This window comes from Hirsutella rhossiliensis (assembly GCF_020360975.1).
Source record: "Hirsutella rhossiliensis strain HR02 chromosome Unknown scaffold00022, whole genome shotgun sequence".
Lineage (NCBI taxonomy): Eukaryota > Fungi > Ascomycota > Sordariomycetes > Hypocreales > Ophiocordycipitaceae > Hirsutella > Hirsutella rhossiliensis.
In genome coordinates, this window is record NW_025408688.1 from 714592 (window position 1) to 739230 (window position 24639).

General features: G+C 54.5%; 9 protein-coding genes across 9 annotated transcripts; 3 read left to right on the forward strand and 6 right to left on the reverse strand.

The window, feature by feature from the left end:
• Window positions 1-3441: 3441 nt before the first annotated feature.
• Window positions 3442-4143, reverse strand: HRG_11792 (uncharacterized protein; the record flags this gene model as incomplete). The annotated part of the gene is made up of 2 exons (XM_044870262.1): window positions 3442-4087; window positions 4136-4143. 2 exons carry the CDS (start codon window positions 4141-4143, stop codon window positions 3442-3444), a joined length of 654 nt encoding a protein of 217 aa, XP_044714757.1.
• A 1580-nt stretch (window positions 4144-5723) lies between these two features.
• Window positions 5724-7852, forward strand: HRG_11793 (uncharacterized protein; the record flags this gene model as incomplete). Its single annotated transcript, XM_044870263.1, has 5 exons — window positions 5724-6861; window positions 6917-7012; window positions 7305-7517; window positions 7571-7780; window positions 7830-7852. 5 exons carry the CDS (start codon window positions 5724-5726, stop codon window positions 7850-7852), a joined length of 1680 nt encoding a protein of 559 aa, XP_044714758.1.
• A 106-nt stretch (window positions 7853-7958) lies between these two features.
• HRG_11794 (uncharacterized protein) lies at window positions 7959-8763 on the reverse strand (the record flags this gene model as incomplete). The annotated part of the gene is made up of 2 exons (XM_044870264.1): window positions 7959-8625; window positions 8690-8763. The coding sequence occupies 2 exons, from the start codon at window positions 8761-8763 to the stop codon at window positions 7959-7961; spliced, it is 741 nt and encodes a 246-aa protein (XP_044714759.1).
• A 1170-nt stretch (window positions 8764-9933) lies between these two features.
• HRG_11795 (uncharacterized protein) lies at window positions 9934-11515 on the reverse strand (the record flags this gene model as incomplete). The annotated part of the gene is made up of 2 exons (XM_044870265.1): window positions 9934-11224; window positions 11292-11515. The coding sequence occupies 2 exons, from the start codon at window positions 11513-11515 to the stop codon at window positions 9934-9936; spliced, it is 1515 nt and encodes a 504-aa protein (XP_044714760.1).
• Window positions 11516-12796: 1281 nt separating this feature from the next.
• On the reverse strand, window positions 12797-15035 carry HRG_11796 (kinase; the record flags this gene model as incomplete). The annotated part of the gene is made up of 6 exons (XM_044870266.1): window positions 12797-12903; window positions 12953-13048; window positions 13115-13680; window positions 13744-14199; window positions 14272-14401; window positions 14462-15035. The coding sequence occupies 6 exons, from the start codon at window positions 15033-15035 to the stop codon at window positions 12797-12799; spliced, it is 1929 nt and encodes a 642-aa protein (XP_044714761.1).
• Window positions 15036-16011: 976 nt separating this feature from the next.
• HRG_11797 (FAR1 DNA-binding domain-containing protein) lies at window positions 16012-16764 on the forward strand (the record flags this gene model as incomplete). Its single annotated transcript, XM_044870267.1, has 1 exon — window positions 16012-16764. The coding sequence occupies one exon, from the start codon at window positions 16012-16014 to the stop codon at window positions 16762-16764; it is 753 nt and encodes a 250-aa protein (XP_044714762.1).
• Window positions 16765-19493: 2729 nt separating this feature from the next.
• HRG_11798 (transposase-like protein) lies at window positions 19494-20548 on the forward strand (the record flags this gene model as incomplete). The annotated part of the gene is made up of 4 exons (XM_044870268.1): window positions 19494-19506; window positions 19560-19628; window positions 19698-19987; window positions 20039-20548. The coding sequence occupies 4 exons, from the start codon at window positions 19494-19496 to the stop codon at window positions 20546-20548; spliced, it is 882 nt and encodes a 293-aa protein (XP_044714763.1).
• Window positions 20549-20666: 118 nt separating this feature from the next.
• Window positions 20667-21647, reverse strand: HRG_11799 (PIF1 protein; the record flags this gene model as incomplete). Its single annotated transcript, XM_044870269.1, has 3 exons — window positions 20667-20676; window positions 20766-21496; window positions 21567-21647. The coding sequence occupies 3 exons, from the start codon at window positions 21645-21647 to the stop codon at window positions 20667-20669; spliced, it is 822 nt and encodes a 273-aa protein (XP_044714764.1).
• Window positions 21648-22530: 883 nt separating this feature from the next.
• Window positions 22531-23445, reverse strand: HRG_11800 (uncharacterized protein; the record flags this gene model as incomplete). Its single annotated transcript, XM_044870270.1, has 1 exon — window positions 22531-23445. One exon carries the CDS (start codon window positions 23443-23445, stop codon window positions 22531-22533), a length of 915 nt encoding a protein of 304 aa, XP_044714765.1.
• Between the last annotated feature and the right edge of the window lie 1194 nt (window positions 23446-24639).

Consider the following 24639-nt stretch of genomic DNA (forward strand, 5'->3'; position numbering starts at 1 on the left):
ACGTAGGAGTTCGAGTGAAGAGTGTGACTAAACTGAAGATCATACATGCAAGATGATGTACGCGGAAGGCATGGCTTCCTTTAATGCTTTGGAGGGCACCTTTGCGTCGCGCTTGCAGCTATGAAAGAATTATTTGGAGCGTTTGCATCGACCTGAACGCGGCATCTGCGGGTGACCTAATTTGGAACGTTTAAATTGAAGGAAGTAGCCGTAGGCAGACCGAGGACAGTGATGTAAAATTACCGTCACTCTGAATCAATGCCCTCAGAATGATACCAGTGCTCCGCCGACCGTTCAGTACCGGGTTCTGTCACCACAGACAGCTGCATCTCTCTATCTACCCGTTTCCTCTGGTGCTCTCTTATCATATTGTCAAGAGGTACTGCCGGCATAACTAAAATCGCCAGACAAAGTCCACATTGACCTCCAAACTGGTGTCTCACCCAACCAGTCATAGAACATACTAGGAGCCCAGATGATGCTAGGAACACCAGTCCGCTTACTGCTCCAAGCCACGGCATCCCTTGGTTTGACGTCGGCTGGTTCGAGCACCGGTCAAAACGACGGAAACGCTGTGTCTTCCTCCATATCGCCATAACCATAATAACGGTAGTCAAGTGAGATACCAATGGAGCAGCCCACCAGTATTCGATGCCAGATAGCCTGATATGCCAGACGGTCGCCCCAATAAAGGGAAGGTGAAAGACTAATGCTAGTCCAAAAATGATGATTCTCGCCTTAATGGATGGGTCAGGCTCGACGGCGCGAGAAAAATAGGCGTAAATCAAGGGATCGACAACTTGAATAAGCTGTAAACAATGAGTATATAGGGAGATAACTAGACGGGCTTAAATAGGAGTACCTCGATGATGTCGACGCATAATATTGTGACTCCTTTCCAGGCTGTGAAGAAGGGGTAGGCAAGGACGCTTGGTAAGAGTGCATTTCTCGCACTGCCGAACAAAGAGGCAAATATTAGTCCGGTTCCCAAGAAGACAGAGGCCGTAGAAATTAACGCCCAAGTTCGCCTACGCGAAGCTTCTCGTGGCTTGACTCTGATCATCCAGTACAGGTAGGGCGCCAGAAAGACCGTCGTCACGGAAAACACGACACCAGCCTCGGTAACCTCCTTGATGGTAATCTCGTCATGCATGTCGGCATCCGGCAACCTGGAATGGTGGAGAGTGGATTTGGGACTTAGAGTGATGAGAAGGCATATGAGCATCGGATTCGCCCAGAACGAGAGACGTGCTTTATATAGACGTTAAGTCATAACAGCGAATGTTAGTACATAGCAAGTAACGCTCAGGTAAAGAGAGCCACAGCACATTGTCCAGTCGCTTTACAAACGGGACGATGTACCTAGAGTAAGATGGTGATTGGGTGTTCTGTGCATAGGAAGGTTACACTATCATTGCCTTGGGGTTGGGCTATTGTTGATATGATGATTTACATATATGAGGCATATGAGCTTCCTCCACATTAAAACGGCCCTGGTCAGAGTAGGGTGGGTGGAATTGCACGACTTCAGCTGGTCAATGTGGTTGGCTCACAGTTACGAGGCCATCCAGTATCTCGGCATCACCAGCAGTGCATACAACCTGGTTCATGCACTCTAACTTGCATGCGTCTAATCAATCCTTGACTAGGGGTCGGAACGCCATGGAACGGCACAGAGGGCAACTTGCCCAGGGGCCGTGACGACACCATGAGCTCTCTGGTGGAGATGGACCAAACAAGGATGGCCAAAGACACGGCAAAAGGTGTGTGTCGTTGCTACATTCCACATTGGGATTTGTGGGGCAACAGCGCGGCTGCAGGAATCGTGACTCTCAGCTGTGACAATTCCGCAAGATGGGTTTCGTACTGGCGCACAGAGCCAAGAACTTGGCTGTCTCCTGGTCGGCCTTACCGGGGCCATTGGTCGTGAGTGTCAAGAAAAGGCAGGATTGTCAGGCGGGAAGGGAAGGAACAGAGAATAGATCTCTGAGACGGGAAAAGATAATTAGATACTGGGCAATTCCTTTGGCGTTTTCGTCTCCTCAAGAATCATCTCCATCGCCCTTGCTAAAAGTGCTTTACCCTTATCGCTGTCCAACTCATCAATAGAACACGGTTCTTGACCATCCATAAAAACCGCGCTCGCACCGCAACTCGCCAATTTGTCAAATCTTCTGGGCTCTTCCTGCCATGCTTCGCGCATACTTACTTCCATTTCGGCGCTGATGCTCCTGAAAACCGGAATGCCCACTCTCACACCCAACCTGGACGGCCCCCAAAAATATCTATCCTCAAAGACAACCGGTGGATAAGGTTAGCGATCGATCACCCGCAGTTGAAATGGGTTGCGGGCAAAGGGTTTCAACCCTGCCGCAGCTTGAATGGCAATTAGCAGTCGGATTAGGAAGTCTTGCTAAGGGCATCCGCTCTGGGGTTCCCTGATCATGCTAGAGAAAATCCCTTTCGAAGTCTCTACCTTCCCGACGATGAGGAACCCAAATTTTCGGTACAGTGGAACACCGGAGGTGATGCCATGACGAAAGCAGGGCAGTGCAATTGATCAAACCGATTGCAGGCATGCTGTAGTAGTCGAGAACCTAAGCCCTGACGCTGACGACGAGGATGGACCGACATGAAGGTTAAGCCTGAGCGGCATAGGTCAGCCAGTTCCAGATTGATTTTGCCAAGATTCCACGCTTACGGCAAACGTGCTTGCGACCATTGAGAGCGCGTTCTCTCTCCTTTCTCAAGTTGCTCGAGACGCTGGACCATGCTGATATATCGAGCATCTCAGGTATCAACAGGTGCCTTGCTGGTCCGTTCTCCCTCCTCGCGAGAGGTCTATCCTCTACGGTCCACCCGCAGAATCCAAGTGGTGTGCCTTCAGCGTCGCAAATTCGAATGAGTGTGTCGGTGGTACGATTTAAAGCATCGATGATCCTCGTACGTACCAGTGGATGATTTCGGTTTGTTGCTCTTCTGTGACCTCCTTCAAGGGAAACATCAAGCGGTATAAAGGGCCATCTTTCATAGCAGGCAGATCTACCTTGCGCACGACGTCGTCCGCACCTTCAATATCGAGAGGCGCGATGTGCAACTGCATATTGAGGATGGGATACATGATGGTGAAAGGAATGGCGATAAGTTCGTGGATGTGTGTGTGTGCGGGAATACAGGATTGGGTACGGCAGATAAAGACGGCTGATAAAGACCGAAAAGATGAGTCACTCTGCATTTGCAAGGTAATAAATAGCGCTGGAAAAACCCGTTGGGCGAAAACCAGCGCCGAGTGACTAAGGAAAGTACATGCCCATAGTCCCCACTACCCCGGTTGCCCTGTACCCGTGCCACGCCCCACTTAATCTCGCGTTCGTTCCTCACCAGCTCCATAGCTGGTGAGGAACGAACGCGAGATTAAGTGGGGCGTGGCACGGGTATCAGTCAGCCACACCCATGGTTGCTCCCAGTATGTGCTCCTCCCCGGTCTTTATAACAGTATTCCCTACAATTGCATCGGTCATCCTCATCCATGCCAAAGACCCACATTGCAGAGATGAGACTCTCTTCGTCAACAGACCCCTTGGCGAGCATGATGTTTGAGCGACCCTCGGTAACCTCAACCGACGCGTTAGTATCTCGCGAATCCAGCATCCTGACTCCCAGGATTTGATCTAGATTGGACTGGTGCAGGAATGTGGACAGCTCCTGTAGGAAAAGCGCACTGCCTTCCGCGACGTCAGATGATCCACTCTCCGTAAACTCAAACTCGTAGGGACCCCAGCCCCCCTTCCAGGATCTCGTTGCCCGTGGGACGACGTGGCCGTTATACTTTGAAATGACAGCATCCGTGTCGTTCCCGGTTTGCCAAGGCGTGGACACGCTGCGAAGATCCACGAGGCGCTCCTGTGGCTGGATGTCAAAATGCTTGTGTAGCAAGGCCAGTCCAAGATGCTTTTGAACTTTATGGCGAAGAAAGAGCTCCCGAATGGGGCCGGTGATGATACTTTCGCCACCATTTTCTTGGAGTAACTGGTTTGCCCGGTGCAAACTTGGGAGCGAGCGGTATGCTTCTGGATCGTATGCCGTGCTACTTTCGTTGTTAGTAAGTTAAATAGTCGCCGAAAGAATGACATACCTCGCCATTGCAATGATTCCGTGGGTGCGACTTGTAGCTTGGTGGGTTCGAACTGTCAGACTGCAGACGCGAGGTGGACCGTTCGGCACTTTTATAGATCAGGGCCTTGAGAGGTTTGGTCCTAAGCGGCTACCTTGGGGTGGAACACCGGCTCTTATGTAAAAGGCATGTTTGGGAACCAGGTATTAGCTTATCTATGGGTGGGCTAACTGGAAAGCCTTCAGTTGGTCTAGTTGTGGCGCGCAGTGGTAGTTGCATGAGCCGCACATGCTGAAATGCAACTTTGCGGAGAAGGTCCTCATGCGATAGTATAACGGCGGACGAGGACGCCCACAACAAATGCCTAGGTACAGTGGCCAGCAGCCGATCATGCCTCGTGCTGGTTATCTCGTTCCACTTCAGCTGGGCGGTTGCACTGTGACCCTTGTGCAGATTTGAAATGTGGGTGGGCGATCGCAGGTATTCGTTTTTCAGTCGTATTGGCTGACTTGTACCGCTACCGGGTGGAGCAAGGCCGTGACAACACGACGCCACCCGTTCTCGTGCGTTGGCGGCCCGTGGTGCCGGGGCATCTTATTGCAGATATGTAGTGCAAATGAAGTGGAAGGTGTGAATCAGGGACGACCCAAGGTGACCCCTGCACCACTCTGGGATTGCAATGGCCCCGCAGCTACAAGATGTTACTCAGGTGTGTTTACCGGGGTCACACATACGCTAATAGGGCCGTTGGAGCATCCCGGCGATTGTCCCTATGCTTCCCCTCGACTCATTAGCGTCGTTTTCTTGCCTCGGGATGCTGCTTGGCTGTCGTCGCACCTAGGTGTTCCATGGCGCGTACACCACGTTGCAGGTTAGCACTCCCTCTCAGCTGTTCCGTGGTCTCCATGGCCCGGAGGGTCCTTGCGAACTCTCGTTTCGCAGGACCTGAGCAAGGCTTCTCTTGCACCGTCAGTTAGCACACAACACGAGAACTGGGACAGCTTCACTGCCTGCCCCTCACCTTGAATTGCCAAAGGGGGTGCGCGTTCTCGCCTGCCATGTACCATGCTCGCTACTGGCTGGCGCACCGGCCTCATCTCTTTGAGTGTGCGAAGGCAGCCCCAGGTCACAAAACCCACAGTACGTGGCTACTCGGCCAGATTGCTGGGACTTAAATCATAGCCCAATTCGCTGGTTATGTCGTGTACTCTTTATCAGCTAGTGGTCTTATTGGCTGAGATCCCTGTCTGTGACCTGGGGGCTACCTTCGCACATTCAAAGGGATAGTAAACCTTACGCGTCGCAAGACTAGGCGTGAAAGGTTATAGGAGAACTGTAATTGGAGGAAGGTCGTTCGTATATGCAGGCGGCGCGCAGACACCCCAGCTGGTGGCTGGGATTACAGTATGCTCCACTTCGTCCCATTTCGAATGACCAAATATGGGGCAGTACCTACCAATAGCAAGGTAGACAGGGATTAGCAAATCGCAACAAGCCTCGAGTCTCGGCATTGTTATTAACATGTCCAAGTCCTGCCTTTGGGAGGGCCATACGGACCGTCTCCTTCTCCCCCCCCTTAGCCCAGCCTTCACCGTATTCCTTGCACACCATGGCGAGAGCTCCATCGTCTCCAGGTTCGCCCTGGAGCGATCCCGCTGTCGTGCTCGTCGGCCATCAACTGGAGCAGGTCAACAAACTCCAGCGCGAGCTCGCTTCCTGCAAATCCGATGCAGAGAAGGCCATGGTATGCCGCCAAACACGAGACAGCCTTCTGGGCGACCACGAGAATTTGGAGATCTTGTCCGCGATCTGCCGAGATGTCATGGAAGCTTCTGAGCAAAATTGCACTTCTGGCGAGCTTGATGGATCGTGGCGACAATTCACGCAGCTAGCCGCGAAGGGAGCGAAGCTACGGGCGGCCCGTGCCAAGGCTCTCCAAACGGTGGCTGATCATTGGGGTGCCCAGGTCGCACGCCACTATGGCTGGGGGACCATATCGCACACCTACTGCCAACAGCTACACGCTGCAGCGAGGGAGATAGACTGGCCAACGTTCGTGAGGAGGTTGAACCAAGTTCTGTTGGATCGACATTGGGCCAAATCTCTCAATGTGCATCCCATCCCAGCTTCCATGAACCCGATCACGCAGCCCGACATTGAGAAAGCGAGAAGGCAGGACCAACGCGGCAAAATCCAGCGCGCCAAAGCCAAGGGTCTGGCCACCGAGAAAGACCGGGAAGCCGCTTATAAGGCAGCCAAGCATGAGTCTGAATATTTTTACCGTGCCGCCAATAGGTTGCCTGCCAGTCTTGGGTTGGACCGTTTCGGCGTTGTGGTGAGGGAGGAATTTGACGATCAGCCAACAAGTCTCGAGACCGACGGCCAAGATGGCAATCGAGCAAACCCCGCACCATCAGCAGCGAGCAGCATCGCCCCCGATCGTCCACCGCCCATCGGCTACAGTGGACTCTTGCAGACCGAAGCGGCTTGCCCGTTGCCAGCCCCATTGCCTGCCGACATCAGGGCTGCTGGTGGAAATTCTTGCCCGTTCCCGCCATCGCCGCCGTCGTCACCTGACGCTGGGACGACTCCAACTTTGTCGTCGACTGCAGAGTCTGAACAAGCCCTACCCTCGAGCGGTTCCCACGGCAAAAGAACAGCTCCGACACCCTCGGATCGAGCGACCAAGAGGCAGAGGACTCGTCTCCCCACCGTTAGTGCTGCCGCTGATGCCGGGAAAATTTACGGTGAGTCAAAGGCTCCGTTGTCACTGGGAAGCCGCTGCTAACTGGCCTGACCCAGACTTATTGGCCGAGCTCCAGGCCCAGGGCTCGCCTCTGGCCAACCAACCGCAGTTTTCGCAATCGTTAGAGTGGGCCAGAGAAGAGTCCAAGAAGGGTGAGAGATCCTACCGAGATACCAGCACGGCCGCCTCTCATCTTTCCCATTCTGCCGCAAGCCCTTCAGACGCCGCTACCGTCACCCACCGCCCGGCGCCGTCTTTCCTTGACCGAGTCCTTTTGCCCACTCCTGCCAAACACCCCGCTACTCATTCATCACAACATGCTGCATGTGATCTGGTACCGTCCCTTTCCCCGCAGCCGGGGGTGCAGGGGTCATTTCAAGAGAGTGAGTGCTTCTAGATACGTTGCCACATCAGGGTGCTAACGGCTCAAGTTAGCTGCACGAGCGTCCTCCTCGCCCGATCTAGTCTTCAACGGCACATCAGGTGCGACTATGTCCGACCCTGCCCAACATGGCCTGGATGACGACGCTGCAGTGCACGCGAAACGCGAGCAAGCCAGAGCCGCGCGAACCGGCGCGCTTGGCCCGCCGATACAGAGACATATTGGACAAGAGCATCTCATGCCGCACGCAGGTGCAATTGCCGCCTTTGATTCAAGTGAGTTATGCTCCCATTTTACAATCAAATTATGCAGGGTTGACGATATGCAGCCTCCCCTAGCTTCCAAGCTAGCTCGTTCATGCTTGGCAAAGAGCAGGCAATATGGGCTTTACGAAACCACAATGCTCAAAAATTCACATTGATACTCCTCCAGACGGCATTCGACCAAGATGGCAGGATGGGGTCTTGTGTCACATTTACCGTTCCCGAACCAATAGCCCATAAACTAACAAATCGGCCTGGTGAACTTCCGGAGCAGAGTTCTGTAACACCGGTAGTGCTGGGTCATCTTGCTGATGTCACCGAAAGTGGGGCTCATTCAGCTCTGCTGAACGGGTCATCTTACTTTCTGAACATCCCCAGAAGTCCCAATCAACCATTCATCACGGTGTGGACTACATTGGATGTGGGGGAAAATTTCGTTAATGTCCTGTGCACCTAGTTGAGAAGGCCATGCTCCCTCAAGAAATGCAAAGCATCAGAACAAGTCTCAATCTCATTGTTTTTCGGCGGTTCAACGATGATGATGTGGCCGTTGGGACCTGTGACATGATGCTGCTTCCCATCTTTACACACGCGTGGCTCGCCGTTTTCTTCTACGAAAGCCCAGCCAGTTTGCCGGAACGGTCTGCAGCCTCTCAGGCGTTCCGGTTCCATCATCATGGTTCCATGATCCCCCAGGACAAGCTCCATCATGGTTTCCGGCAACGGGCTGTCTAGAACCTCAAGTGCAATTATTCTGCTTAGTTGGTTTGTCCTGAGGAAGTCGGCCAGCTCAGAAACGAAGTTATCCTCGATTTGGGCTAATTCGGGATGTTTGCCGGAGTGGTATTCGTACGGGTGGAAGCCCTTGTCTGTGAGAATAAAAGTGTGCCCGCGCAAGCTGTCGAGGTTCAATGAGTCCACCTTGGTAGGCTTTGTCCAGCGGCAACGTGGGCCAGTCCTGTCTCCGAACAGGACTTTCTTTTCCGGGATCTGGAGGTGACCATGGACCAAGTGGACGCCGAAAACCTTGTGGGCGTTGTTTCGGACAAAAATCTCGGCGAGCTGTTGGAGAAGGTGCTCAACTTCGGGCTGGGCTTCATCGGAGGGAAGGCCGTTGTACCTGCGGAACGAGGTCAGTGTGCGTGGCAGTCTGCGTGGTGCATGGGACAAGGCGTGTGACGTACAGCTGACGGCTCCATTCCATATCTGCATCTGTAAGGCCGCTGTTGAGGCCGGGGATTTGGACTTTTGCCGCCATGGTGCGTTGCTGATTCCGGTTGTGGTCGCGAGAAGAGTGACTGCGGGGTTGATGTCTGATAGTTTCTGTGCGGCGGGCGTGAAGCGGATGGTGCGCTATTAAATGCAAGGTTCGTCGGGTGACGGCATTCTTCTCTCCTAGGCTCCACCCGTCCACTCAAATTACTCAGCTTGACCTCGATACGAAACCCTCACAAATCATGATCACAAGGGCGGTTGCGGAAGTTCTCGGTCAGACTCATGCCCCATTCAATGTATGCGCTTAGGTCAAGCGATCCGGTTGAGGGAAAAATTAGGGTAGCTATGGGTGGCTTGTTCTCGCCCTGGCCCGATAGCCGCACCCCGTCGACCTCTCTCGTCGCCCCCCTAGCCTGGCCGCACTGCACGACCGAGAGGCCGCAGGCCAAGTGCAGGGTGATGCCGCCAATCCGCGCCGCCGCCGCCTCCGACGTCGCCGTGACTAGCAGCCGGCTCGACAGCTCCGAGGGTAGGACGCTGAACACTTGGAGAAATTGGCCTTCAAGCAGGCCTGTCATGGATGGAAGCGTCGACCGACGCCAGGCAGCATGCGAAAAGAAGCGTGGTCTATGGGTGGCATGCAGCTCTGGATGGCATGCAGCATCGTGCTGAAACCGTAGATTACGTATTAGCGTAGTGGCCCTATAGGGGGATCCCTCCGGGCGTAATACAAATAACAAATAAACCTGACCCTCCAGCTCCCTCAACACTGGTTACTGTGTGTCCAGATAATTGTAATATGGCCGCCGAGCTGTGTGCTCGCGGGGGCGGCGGGCAACTGCTCTGACTAAGAAGGACGTTAGGCGACGGTATCGTGCATCTATTGCAGTACATACCGGTAGACTTTAGAAAAAAAAAACCACTGTGGAATCACTATGACTGTGGTGGAAGGCATCGAGTCCACTCTCGGTCCTGACCATTGAGTGCCACCGAGCACTGAGCCAAAATTATTCCATGCTCAAAATGGAAAAGCTGCTGCAGTGCTGCGCGGGATCAAGGCCTAGGTGCGAGCTCAAGGCTCACCTCTCGAGCCCTTTGTACACACACCTTACTACCCTCTCAAGGCCCTCGCCTTCGCCTTGCATACCCCTTCTTCCTCCAATTAGAGTTGGTGGCAGCGATAGCCGCGAAGCTTGATGACTTGAGGGCCTTGTCAAGCACTGTCGGGCGGGAGTCTGACCTGCTCCAAGTGCGCCCTCCCCGTCCTTAAAGTCCACGCCCATAGTCCTAGGACAGCCATTATGCAGATGAAGCTAAACACCAGACTCCCTCCAAATGTCAGCGCGTGGTACGTCCAGGCACTGTTCCGATCCGGCTTGGCGACCTGGCAGACGATGGTCCAGGGCAGGATGTATAAAAGCGTGCTGGCCAAGCTCTGCCACAGATACCACTTAGGCCGCGTCGCGAGTAAGATGGCACTCATTTGCGTCGACACGGCGTACACGATATAGCACCAGTCCAACGTTCTCCACATACGTGCGGTCACTTCAGCCACTTCATCGCTGCCGCTCAGATACCGTGCGAAGGAGTGTGCACCCACAAAATACATGGAGATGCAAAGCGGCACTTCGAAAGCGAGGGCCAGGACGGCGGAGACGAATGCCGGACGGGTGATTCGACCCAAAGACGCCAGACTCGGCCGGGGCTGGAGCGTGGTGATGCCAATGTCGCTCCGCCAGCGGCTCCAGTTGTGTCCCACAAAGGCCAGGGTCGTGGCTTCCAAGGCGGACACGGGGACCATGACGAAGCCCCAGCGGATGGTGTTGAAGACGCCCCAAGCCGTGGCGTAGGTGGTTCCCATGGAGACGATGGTGGTGACGAGCCACAGATAAAAGGAGTTTCGGATGGCCGACTCGACAAAGGTTGGAATGGCCGGCCAAAGGAGGATCTTGAGGGCCCAGAGACTGGGCGCTACCCGCTCTCTCCCACTTTCCTGGACCGAGTTTTTGAACAAAAAGTAAGCGAGGGCGCCGAAAGCGGCTGCGAGACTGCAGGCTAGATGGATGCCCGCCTGTAGATTCGCCGTCGGCTCGAAGCTCCCAACTTTGAAGGTTGAGATCAGCAGCAAGTCGAGGACAATGTTTACGGCAAACTTGATACAGCTCAAGACCAGGGCGACGTCGGGTTCGTCGAGGGCCCTCGTCGCAGCGCCAATGGCAGCCTCGATGGCACCGCTGCACACCGAGAAGCTGCCGATGCGCACATAAGTGATGCTCTGCTGGCGCACCTCGAGAGGCACGAACCCCCTGGCGAAAGCCTCTGCGGCGCCGAGCAGTATGAGCGAAAGGACGAGCCCTAGGAAGGACTGCGCGAGTAAGAGAGTATGCGTCAAGGCTAGACGTTGGCTGCGTTTGCGTGAGTGCTTGTCACCAATGGTGGTCCACGAAACGCGGGGGAGACCCTCGTTGATGACCTCGGCGATGGTGGCCATGTACGTGTAGACGCTGGGGATTGAGCATGTCAGTCGCGGAAGGGAGCCATTGTTGGTGGGTAGAGGGAAATGCTGCTGACTCTGTCGTGACGACCATGCTGGAGTCAATCCTGGCAACCCAAAGCTTGGTCAGGGTACTGTACAGGGCTGGAAGCAGGAAGGCAGCGATGTTGAAAGAGAGGGCCACTAGGTATCTGTCCCTTCGCCACTGGAACGTCGGGGTGCTCACGGTGGCACTGGTGGCAGCAAGGTTCTGCGCCTGCCTCTCAGTCGACGGCGCTGGAGGCACTTTCTGCGTCATCATGGCGCCGTCTCCCGTGTCTTGTCTATACATGGGGAGCGAGAGCTGGAGAGGAGGAACTCGACCCTCTGATTGAGTCTCAGGGTCAGGCGAGGTTGATGGAAGTGCAGCCTCGTTGATGACGAACTGTCGATTCACCAATGACGGGATGCTTAGCAACCTACATGAATCGGCGTGCCTAAAAAAGCGAATTATATCTACACAAGCGTACATGCACCGGCACTGCTAGATGCCGAGGTTGACCAGTGGGCACGGTAGACATTTAGCTTGCGCGGATTATGGACGATCAGCCCACAACGTTCTGATTGACGGGTTTGAAAAGCCCCTGGGGGATTTGATTGAACCACCGGCTTCGAGATGCATGAATTATCCAGGAGGTTCTACGACGCCCAAAGCATGGAAACTGCGGCTAAAGTGCTTGGCAGGTCCACAACGCAGAAGGCAACAAGGTCCTGTTGCGCTCTCCCTTGCCAAGAGGTGGCCGCTGCCGGCTCGTACGACATAACTTACTTACAAGGCGCACCGTCTTGTCGCACCAACAATCTGTCAGCACAGAGCATTCCGGCCTGCTCGTCAAGAATACCCGGATTGTGGCAAGCCTAGCAGCCGTCGCTCGACCGCCGTCGGCCGACGTGGCGGTACCAGCTGTCCCGGCTCACTTCATGCCCCTTGTCCGCGCTATTGTAGCCTGCAACCGACTGCTGACAATCATGTGGCGAGCCGATAATGTACGGCAGGGGTCACTGTTGCAAAACAACCAAAGCCGGCTCCGACTAGACAAATCAGGTTAGTGTGCTCCATGTACCTCATCGTATGTTTCTTGGATTTTTGCCTCATTACGTAAATGGCGGGTTTTGGCGCTCAGCCGCTGAATCAGCCACCAAACGCCCGGTGGATATCTTACACTTTAGACTAGACTGAAAATGGGCACTTATTTCCCGTTCAGGCTCTAGTCAAGGCGCGATGACTGTTAAACCTTGCTTAGCGCAGTAATCCCTGTAATCTGACTGTCCGAACCTGACTGTCCGGAGCCATCCCGCCCTCTGGAGCATCGCTTTTCCCGTCTCGCCATTACGTGTCTTCGTGCGGCTCAACGACCAGTCCCCAGCATGGGACTACCAGGGACATGCCTTGAGAGCCCATGTAGCTAAGACCCTCGACCTAGGGATAGATGCAGAGATGTGAAGAGCACCACTTGCTTGATCCTCAAACCTCTAAAATCGAGGAGCCATTATGTATTAGCATAGTAGGTGTATCGCAATATACTGAACAGTAGACACCACCTTATCCTTCCATCGCCTTGATCTCATCAATAGCCTTGTCAAATGCTTTGATGATTGGCCCATAGAGAATCTCCGGATCCTTCGGTGTCCCGACAAAGAGCCCGTCCCCTGTAAGGGAACAAGATCCCCCGCAATTCCCTGCAAAGGGGCTTGATACAGTCGAACTTGGGTTGCGGAAATTCCTCCAAGATGTCCTCAAATCCATCAACGTGCATATGCCCTCGTTTGGCGCTCGCAATCTCTCGATAGCTGCCTGTGTACCACTTCGTCAACAGACTTGGCGTAGGCCGCTCCTTCTGGTTGAGCAGTAATTCCCAACCACGACGACCACACAGCCAGAGGAGCACATAGAAGAACGACTCTAGATCATGCCGGTAAGTGTGAGAGATCCCTTGCAGGACCTCAACTGCCATGAACTCCATCGTCCCAGTGCGACAGCGCGCCCCGCTGCGCCCGCTGCCCAGCTCCTTGGCAAGGTCCAGGTCGATCAGCATGCCCATGTGGCCAGTCGTTTTGCGGTCGGTTATGATTATGTTGTTCTCGGAAATGTCCCGGTGCAGGATGTTGCCTTTGAGGTGTAGGAACCTGTGTGCCTTGATGGCATCGCAAAGCGCCCCTAGAAGCTCCGATTTCGTTTCGTACTTGTGGATCGCCCGGCCAGCTGGGGAGATTACGAGACATCGAAAGACTCGATTATCATACGGTCCGCTGTTGGGAGCGAGCAGACTCGTTCCTTGGGCTCCTTCCACATCGTACGTGACCTCGTTTTGTTTTTGGCTCGACTTTTGACTGTTGGACCTTGATCGCTTAGAGGGTTTCAGGCTGACATCAGCCGACTTGCGCTTTCTTAACGGCCTGTCAGCGATGCTTAAGCCTGGAAGCTCGCTGAATGACCGAGAGAGGGCACTGGCAGGCTGAGACCGGGAGAAAGACTGCGAAAAAGCCGACGCAGAGCTTGGAGCACCTCGAAAGGTGTAAGGTTTTGTGAATATCAGGCCTGATCGCATCTCATTGATGCTGGTTATGCGACGATGGCCGATCAAGTCGGCAATGCCCTCAACTCCTCTCTGACGGGCCAATCTGAGAAGGTCTGCCTCTGGCTTTCGCCTGTCGGACGTCCAGGAGAACTTGACGACATAACTCCAATCCTCGAAGTCCGGAGGCTTCGTGAGATAGCAAGACGTCCCACGGCAGACGACTGCCCGTTGACGGGTGAAAGGCTGCGACTCCAACCGCAGCCTCTTCCTGCCTGAAGTCCCGTCTTGGTCAACGTGTATCAAGCGACTGTTGCCATCCAGCTCTGTAAACGTGTCCAACCCCAGTTCTTCATCATTCATCATTGCGTAACCGGCGATCACCTGTATGAACCGTTTGGGCTTGTCATGGATATCGAACGCGCCAGGACTGTAACATCCCGAGCGGTCAAATACCCAAACCTCCATCTCGCGCCCGCAGATTGTAAACGCGTGAACGTACCGACGTGTCGGCTGGCAGGAGAAAACATCTCGCACGTATCGGCCGATCTGGAGAAGCGTCGCCTTTTTGTTGTTATTGGACGCCTTGAGCTCGCCAATCACTTCGACATCCCTCCAGTCGTGCGCGGCATCTGGCGGCTGCCCATTCTTTCGCTTGACAAAGAGATCGATCTGTCGCTGAGCTTCGGCACCGACAAGATCCTTCGGGTTCGTGGTCGAATAGTAGCGGCGTCGTTCCTCCGAGAGGAAGTCATCCTGGAATCGGAACCACCAATCCAGAACTCCGTCCTGCACGGGCGGATTCGGAAGGCCGGTCCACGCGCCATCGACGTGTTGGTCCTTTATCGCCTCATAGATGCCCAAGGCACGGCTTGTCCAGGTTTTCCCCTCGAAGTATTTCTCAAAGAATCCTTCCACGTCGCGGTATGTGCAAAATCTGATCTCCTCAAAGACCTTTCTTTCCACCACCTCTCGTGTCTGTTCGGTACCTTGCTGGGAAGCGGAGGAATGGGTAATAGGCGTGCTGTCGAATGTCGCAGGAACGCTTGCAGGAGGCGTTACTCGGGTAAGAGCGGCGACAAGATCAAGCACGGCGTTCCAGATCTTGGCGTCGGACGCCTTTTGAGTGACGAGTTTAACCAGCGGAAAGAAGTGGCCGTAGTCGTAGTGGCCTTGACGAAGATGCCCTAAAATAGTCGCCAGTTCGGATGCCACGTTTCGATTGTTGAGGGGCGAATGGAGATCAAGGGCTGTCTCTTGCCCCATCAAAGCAGTCAGTAGTCGCCATATCGCCTTTTTGCAGCCTTCTTCGGAGTCATCGATGGCGTCACCATGAGGACCAGAGATTGATACATAGGACTGCTCTGCATCCTGAAGTGACTTCCTCAGGTGGCACAGAGAGCTGCCCAGGGGATGGCGTGCGATTATGTCGCGATCGTGTTCCGATAGAGTAGCCATTCAATCCGGTAATACGTAGAAAGCGCAACGATGCTGCACTGAGGTGTGGTCGACAGGCTCAGCAGACATCACCAGTGAGGTAAGATATCACGGGGATGCTGCAAGAATGGGGATTCGGGGGCCCGAAGTAGGAATGGTCGAAAAGCGTGGAGGGAGCTAGGCGGAAGAGCGCATGGCGTAGTTGGACATCGGGCCGAGATTCATCCGGTCAGGAATGGATATATCATGCCTCAGGCAAACACGCCAGGGTGTCCACTGGCTAAATGCTTGGATCGGTCTCAACACCATTGACGCCCGGAAGGCCTCATTATGGCTTGTGCCACTGTCGCTATGCACAGCTGGTCTTGCCGTCCGCGGTGGTGGTGGCATTTTAGCATGTTCAGGCACACGGCAGCCGAGAGCCCCCCTGACTAACTCCATGATCACGCAAGTTTGTTGGGAGGCTTGCACCAAGACCGACCGCGCTTTAGGCGGGAGAATACCCCTGACCTTGGAGCATCTACCACTGTGACATATGTCTTGGGGGTGATTATCGATCCACCACTTTCTACTAAAAATCCACCATAGTGGGTCAATCTGTGGCTACGGCTGTGGCGAGGACCGGCCCCCGCAAAATTTATTTATGTGTACTCCGTACCTTCCCTACGAAGTACACATCGTACAATCGGATTTTCGCAAGCTTGACTGCACAACACAACGCACAACACACTGCGCAACACACCGCATAACACAGTAGTACCAAAAGTGAAGCTTCTCGTGATATCTCTACAACACCGCCACCGCAATGGATGCCGTTTTCGCAAGCCAATTCGACTCTCACGAGGCTATCAAAGCCGCCTGTGATGCTGCTGCCGAAGACGAAGGTTTCTCCTTGCGATCAAGAAGACCACGCGGAGGTGGGAAAGCCGGCGTCATCACGTATCAGATGCTGATATGCTCGAAGGCTGGCGAGTATCGCGATAAGCACGATCCTTCCGCCCACGAATCGAGGGCTCGGCCTAATACGAGCACGCAAAAGACCGACTGCCACTTCAAGATTCGCCTCCAGCCTTCCTACGGCGGCGAAAGCTGGAGGGCGTCTCCAACCCAATCTTCCAAGCCACATAACCACCCCATGACGCCGGCCATCACCCACAGCAAATATCGCGCCCAGCTTATTGCGGATAACCTCGATCACATCATCCACTTGTACAACGGTGGCCTTAAGCCGGCCCTGATAACCTGCCAGCTCCGTGGGCTCTGCCAGAACCCAGAGCATGACCCGGATCTCAAATTCCTCCTTGCACAGCACATTCGCAACGCCATCGCCCTATATCGCACCCAAGAACTCGCGGGCCGCACGCCTCTGCAGTTTCTTTATGATCAGCTCAAAGACCCGTCTCTCGGCTTCTTCTTCCGGGATACACGTGACCAGGAAGGCCGGCTGACCGGCCTTTTCATCGCACCGCGCACCGGCATCGAGCTTTGGAAGCGTTATCCGAATGTCCTCCTTTTGGACTGTACGTACAAGACCAACCGGTCAGGATGCCTCTTTTGAACGTGTGTGGCTCTACGGCAGAGAAGATGACCTTCTCTATAGCCGCTGTCTTCCTAAGCGGCGAGGCAGAGCCACATTACAGGTGGTCACTACAGTGCCTGCTAGAGCTAGCCGAAGAAGAGGGGATTCCGATGCCACGGGTCATCGTCACGGATCGAGAGCTTGCCTTAATGAAAGCCATCGTTTCCTTCCCAGCGCTTCGGCTAGTAATCTGCCTGCTCTGCCGCTGGCACGTCAACAAGAACGTTCTTGCGAATTGCAAGGCGTACTTCCCTAAGGCGAAGAGGGACGATAAAAATCGGGTTATTCGCGACCCTAAGTTCACCACCTTCCTGAAAGAATGGCATTCTCTCGTCAACGCCCTGATGAAGCCGCTTACGAGCAACGGCTACAGACGTTCAAGGAACCCGGCCGTCACCCAGAGGCCGCTATAGCATACGCTGTGAATACGTGGCTAGACCGCTGGAAGGAGAAGATCGTGCTGTGCTTCGTTAACCGGGTGCGGCACCTAGGCCATACAACAACCTCTATCGTTGAGGGCATGCATGCCTCGATGAAGCGGTTCCTGTGGACCTCGACGGGCGATTTGACCTCTGTTTTCCAGCGTTTTAAGGCCTTCTGGAGGCACCAGTCGGACGAGATACTCAATTCGCAGCAGATTGGCATACATAAGACATCTACGTCTACTATTAGCCCGATTTTCGTCAAAATCAGGCCAAATCTCTCGTCTTGGGCGCTCAAGACGATAGGAAAGGAATTCCGCGCTGTGCCTAGGAAGTCACTGACAAGTCAAAGCCACCGCCCGGCCGCTGTGATCTTCAGCACCACTGCAGCATTAAGGCCACACTCGGCCTTCCCTGCCGGCACGATATCTTCAATCGACTTAAAGATGCCGCTGTCGCCGGCGTTGGCGCCGCCGGCGCTGTTCCCTTCGAAATGAGTCACGTGGACGAATTCTGGCATCGCGAAAACCCTCAGGCCACGAACTCTAACGACGTTCAGCCTGTGCGCGGCAAAGGCCGACCCAGGGCTCATTGAACCTCGAGAAAAGCACACGCCGCAATTCCTCGGCATTCGAGATCACTGAGAGAGCCGAGCGTGACGAGGCCACCAGGCCACCGCCGTCAACAGCGCCGGTAGCACTCACTGGCACAGGCACAAGAAAGCGCAAGGCTGACGGCAAGGTTGAGAGAAGAGCCAAGGGGAGGGCCAAGGCGCCGAAGGCGGCCACTGCTGCCGCTGCTAATATGACGAAGCAGGTTGGAATACCTTCAAACACACGGGGATTCCTACGAGCCGGGTACAGAGATGCCACGGGCGTATCAGCGCGCCGCTGCTGCTGACGACTCTCAATATGAGCTTGCTGGCGAGACCCAGGACACAATCCTCTGTTATCAGGCCACGCAGCCGGCCACACAGTGGACCTTGCAGGGGTTCCTTGCCGTCAAGAGGAAGAGGGAAGATACCGAGGACGAAGATGACCGTTTGGCCGATTTTAATATAATGGAAAAGGAGATAGATGCAGAGGAGCGTTTGCAGCAAGAATTGGCCGATGACGAGCTGTAGTTACTACTGCCTTCGCCTTTGCCTTTGAATTGGCAGAATTGCGCCTCCTATGACTCTAAAAATGACCTTCCTTCCTACACACGTATTGATGCACCACGGCCGGCATCACTTTGCGGCATCAATTACGGCATCAATTACGGCATCAATTGCGTTGCTCGCGCCTCCAAGTTGGTGGTCGGGATCGCGCACAATTGGCAGGGCCCGGGCTCTGGCGCGAACCAGCCACAGATTGACCCACTATGGTGGATTTTTAGTAGAAAGTGGTGGATCGATAATCACCCCCAATCCTTTCGTTCCTCAAGGCATAGCGAGCCGGAACAAAGAGCTGCAGTCTCTTGAGCGCTTTACTGAACCGAATTCACGCTTGCATGCGTATGAATCGCGCCGTGACGCGCCAGACTATTTTATCAGGTTTTATCAGGGCCTCGTCGCGCTTTGCAGTGTCCCAATTTCTACGGCAATGACTCCTGTTCCGTAGTTGCGGTCGTTCCCGTACCAAGATTGCCGACTTCGACACGCCCAAGACGTTTCTTCAGTATCTGATCGCCTCCAAGTTCGCGACATCATGGACAACTTCACTCAGGCGGATGCGGCCGACTGCGCAAGTGACACTGCCGCCTCATCATCGCCAACACCGTCCACTTTGTCCCCACTGAACAGTTGCCGCCAGCATATTTCGCCCGTTTGGCAATTTTGCCGAAGAGAGGAAGGGAAAAATTATGCGGCAGCTTGGACCGACGCAAACGGGACGAAATGGTGGCACTGTCAACCCTGCTGGAATAAGAAAAGAGCCAAAAAGTACAATTACTCTGGCGGTTCATCCGCCATTGTCAACCACTTGCGCAAGGAGCACCGAATCATGCTTCCCGGAAGACAAGAAAACAGGCGAGAAGTGACGCAAACTCGACTTGGTGACATCACCGCATTTTTGGCCGATGAGGCCCAGGTTTCCAAGAAACGCAAGGCGACAGTGGCTGAAAATGCCCTTGACCAGCCCATGTTTCGCGAGCTTTACTGTCTCTACGTTGTAGCCTGCAGTCTGCCATTCACTCATGTTGAGCAGCCAGCTTTTCGCGACTTGATACAGTACATTTGTCCGGCTGCGAATGATCTTCTTCCGACATCTGGGGATACCATTAGAAGCGATTTGCAAAGAGGCTACGATGGCAAACGGGAGTTTGTCAGACGTGCACTACAAAATGCTCTCTCGTCGATACACATTGTTCCAGACAACTGGACATCGCCGAATCATTTGGGCGTGATAGGATTCACGGTTCAGTTCGTCACCGAGGATCATGGTCTGCTGTCCTTGGTGGTCAGGATCAAAGAACTTCAAGGACAGCACAGTGGTGAGAATATGGCGGAAGCCATCATGGAGTTTGTGCGAGAGTATGGAATAGCCTCCAAGATTGGTTACTTCATGATGGATAACGCATCCAATATGAACACAATGATCGACAAAGTCAGCGACGACCTGGAACGTGAGTTCGACGTTTTCTACGACCCCCTCCAGCATCGACTTCGCTGTTTCGGCCACATCATCAATCTGGCGGTGATGGAATTCCTCATAGGTAAGCGTCCGCGCACGATCGAGTCCTATCACGGCCCATCCGAAGATGAGATCGAACAGTGGCGGACACGAGGGGCGATAGGGAAAGTACATAACATCGTTGTCTTCATCACATGGACTCCTCAACGGCTCCAAAAGTTCACAGGTCTCAGTGATGGTCTGCGGCTTCGGCGGGATAACGACACCCGTTGGAACTCGTGGTACAACATGGTCGAATGGGTTCTCAGACCAAAAATTCGTCAAGCCATTACTGTGTTCTGCTCCGAGGAGCCTGCGCTGCAAGAAGATGCCTTGCACCCGTGCGATTGGATTGTTTTGGCCGAGATCCATAAATTCCTCGAGCCCTTTCACGACGCTACTATTGCCAACGAAAGCTGGAAAAAGTCCATTTCCGATGTCCTACCTACCATGGACTACCTTTTGCACCATATCGAAGCAGCCAGAAATACGACCGATATACCTCACCTAGCCACGATGATGGAGACAGCATGGGCAAAATTAGCCGACTACTACGAGCTCACAGAAGATTCACCTGTCTATTCGGCCGCGACAGTCTTGAATCCTTCTCTCAAGTGGACATATCGCACGGAGGATGAGCAAGTGGGCATAAAGATCAGGGACTGGAAGACTCTTGATTCTGCTATCTAAGGTGGGAAAGAGGCGAGATCTTTATAGACTGCCTGAATATGAGAATGGAAGGGAATGGTAGTGAATGGAAGCATCTGATCGGATCATCTGGAAGCCACTGATGCGTTGATGATGCCTCCTAGAAGTTTCTGTGGGGAAATGTGGAAACGGACTGTGCGAATAGGGGGTCAGACTGTTGGAGGCTGATATCCTATGTGTGACAGACAGCTGCACGTACAGGCTGTACGGGTCGCACTGCGAGGGGACGGCGCGTCCGCCGACGTTTGTCGTCCTCGTCCCTCGCAGCTCGAGCGCGACGCGCTCCAGAGTCCCCCCCTGCACCTTGTAATCCGTGCACACGAAAGCGGCGGCGCACGGCAGGCCCTTGCGGCTGACGTCGTTCTGCTGCCACGGTCGCTTCCGCTTCCGCTGGATCCTGACGCTCATGGGCGTCAGGAGGATCGTGCCGGGCGGCATCCCGACGAAGTGGAAATCCTTCGTCGTCTCCGACCCCAGTATAATCGCCGCCGGCGGCCCGAAGTGGATCGTCGTGTCGGCCGAGATCCGATGCCCCGGGTACGCCTTGTCGACGATTACCTCCACCGCCGTGTAGCTGGCACCATTCACCAACTTGAGCCCCTGATGGGTATTGTGATTCACGACGGCCGGCATCCCGGCCACGAACATGAAGATGGCCGGCACCGGGATCGCGCTGTCGTCGCCCTGGTTCAGCATCATGATGGCCTCTTCCTCGGTCGGCAGGCCGTCCTTCCACTTGTGCTCGGAGATGAAGACACGCATCGTCGTTTGCTGCAGAATCCGGAACGCCAAGCTCGCCTCCATGTTGAGGTTCCACCGGTTCCTGTTCAGCGGCGTTACCACGGTGATGCCCGTTTCCCACGGGATCCGCCTGCCTTCCCGGTGGCACCTCGAGTTGAGGAGGTCTAGGTCCGTGCGGTCCTGCACGCCCTGCCGTATCCGCCGCAGTAGTCTCTGCAGCTCCGGGTCGCCGCTTCTTCGACTTTAAGGCGAGGCTGACAGAGTCGGACCTCGCGGCACGGTGTATCGCAGCCTCGCACGAGGCAAAGTCGTCGAAGGTCTGGCCGATGATCGATTGCATGATGAGGGGATTGACAACGAAGAACAGTAGGCAAGAAAATGGTACGCTGCGTGCGTGCGAATACCCTCAAAGATGGAGTGAAATGTCAGGTAGGAATTGAGACATGGGTACCTGTTGGTACCAGCCAATTTATGTGGGCACTGCAAGTCGTGGCGTTTGCGCCACTTTGGGGTAGGAATTAGCCGACTTGGGGTAGGAAATATCCAGTCCCCTTTTTTAGAGACATTGTAAGAGGTGGTGGAAGATTGGTGAGAGAGGAAAGCGAAAGATCTCGCGAAGGAGAGATCAAAAGTGGGCATAAAAGTGAATAAAGGGACTTTTCGTAGGTAGATTCTCAGATGATCTGATAGTCGGTGATGTGCATGTGTTTATTGCTCTGCTCCCTAGTTGCCATTTTTCCGTCCAAACAGCCCCTTTTGTATCCCCCCAAGCTTCTCCCAAGTTGATATCCCGTTTTCAGGTATAGTATACATTCTATCAGGAAGAGGGCACTTCTTGCCAATTACTGAAGGCCACGTAAGTCATCTACGTCAGCAACATCAGCTCCATCTCCCCGATCAACTAGCTCTTCTAGCTATTAGATCGATAGTTCAGTCTCTCGAGGTCCCCGAGCCAGTAATAGTTATGCCGGACTCCTCAAAGGGTCCCCGTTCGAATAGGAGATCCTCCGGACCCCTCAGTGGTCTAGGAAGAAGAAATAACAGTCTGCAGACTTCCCTTCTTACCTAGAGGCCTCACTTCGTTCAGACCTTCTTCTCGACACTTTCCCACCTTAGATAGCAGAATCAAGAGTCTTCCAGTCCCTGATCTTTATGCTCACTTGCTCATCCTCCGTGTGATATATGCATTGTCGAGTAGTAATCCTGCAGGCGTGCATAGCTTCTTAAGCGACTACGTATCCGAGGACCCCTTCGTGTACGTATAAAGGATGATTCTCGCAGTGGCTGCCCGGCTCGCCCGGCTGGAGGGTGTCCATATGATCTGTAAGCGACGGGGCATAGCAGCGAGTCAGGGGAATGGTGCCATCGGCCTGGTTGTTGAATACGTAGCCGAGGATCCCTTCGTGCTGATAAAAAGGACTACCCTCGCAGGGGGTGCCCGGCTCGCCCGGCTCCCTGGTAGTCATATGATCATGAAGCTGCGCGGCATAGCAGCGGTAAATGGGACTAGTGCCCGGGCGCTGGCTGGAGTATACAAAGCCGAGGGGGCCCTCGTGGTTGTATAGAGGGTGGTTCTCGCAGCGGCTGCCCGGGCCGCCTTGTTCGTCGGTAGTCATGTGATCATGAAGCGACGGGGCATAACAGCGTTGGATGGGGACGGTACCATCCCTGCCCACCGGGCCGGGAGGGGGTGGGGGCGGAGGGGCGGTAGGGGCGGTAGGAGCGGTAGGACCGGGAGGACCGTTGTCGCCGTTGTCGCCGTTGTCGCCGTTGTCGCCGTGGTCGCCGTGGTCGCCGTGGTCGCCGTTGTCGTCGTTGTCGCCGTTGTCGCCGTTGTCGGCCGTTGTCGCCGTCGTGGCCGTTGTCGCCGTCGTGGCCGTCGTGGCCGGAATCTTCAGGGGGGGTTGGTGGGTGTCGCCGTTGTCGCCGTCGTCGCCGTCGTCGCCGGAATCTTCAAGGGAGCTTGGTGGGTAGAGCAAGTCGGTGGGGACGGGCAGGGAGTGGGCGTCTTGCTCCGACATGGCCCCAAGCTGTTCCGCGGTAGCAGACTTAGTATTAGCGTGCCCGTTCGAGTTGCGGGGCGAGGCAACAGTGCCAGCCGCAATGGAGAGTGCTGCCGCCAAAACAACGATCTTCATCTTGTCGATAGGAGTCGGAAGTTGGTCTTTGGAGAATAGGAACAAGCGGTGCTTATGATGGAGGACTGATGAGCAAAATAGAAAAGAGGTAAGGCGAGTCTAACATCTTATATCTGCGCCAAGTTGGAGGACACTATCCAGGAGGTGCTTCAATACCTTTCGTCCGGCGAAGAGGGGGAGAGCATTCTTTCCCATGCCAGAGGAATTTTGAAATCTCAGCTCGCAAAATAGCCAAAGCCTACTATACTGTCGCGGCGAAACCCAACAAAGCCTAGGGGGGTACTTGAGGGTGGTACTTTGGGAGACCGTGTCCACACGGTCACCTATTTCAGCGGGCACAGTGGACGCAAGTCCCCTCGCCCCTTACACAACTGTACCTACACAGATTTCTCCTTTGTAACCTAAGAACACGTCTTTTGCCGGCACCCACTTTGTGACGCAACATATACCTTACCTATATATGATATGTATGTAGAGGACTAGGAAAGAAGCTGGTGCTGAGAAGTGTGAAAAAGGATCCTTGACGCGGAAACCGGGGATCCGACGAACTCGACAAGAAGCCTGAAGCGAACGCCAGCTAGGCATTGAGGGGCCTCATCATGGAGACGCCGGCTGAGGCCGTGAATATGGTGGGGCGAAGCGCGTCGCCTGCGTCGACACCCGCGAAAAGATCGACACGCGTCGTGAGGCCAAGCACCAAAATTCGAGAAGCCGCGCGACAGCCCGACGATCTGGCGGAGAAGACAACACGCGCAACTAGGCTTGCAACGCGCATTGCCTCGGACGATGTCGCCATCAGTGACGCGACTGAGCGGCGCAAAGTTGCCAGCAGCAGCGGTGGCGCGAACGAAGGCCGAGCCATGCTCCAGAAAGTTCTCGAACTCTTGAGCGAGTCACGTCAAGAAACGCAAAAGCTCAGCCGAGCGATAGATGCGCAAAACGAGATCATATCAAGCAACAGCAGATGATCCAGGAAATGGATCAACAAGGGAAAGAGATGAGAGATGAGCTTCGTCACATCCGAGCGCAGTTAGAGACCCTGGCTACGCACGCATCTTCTCTGCAGAGCAGTCCGCAGATGTCGTATGCGAGCGCTGCAGGGTCATCGCCGACGATCCAGACAATGAACCGGGGCACCGTACCAGCAGCTAAATCGGCACGAACAGCCGTCAGCGATAGTCTCTACTGTACGGT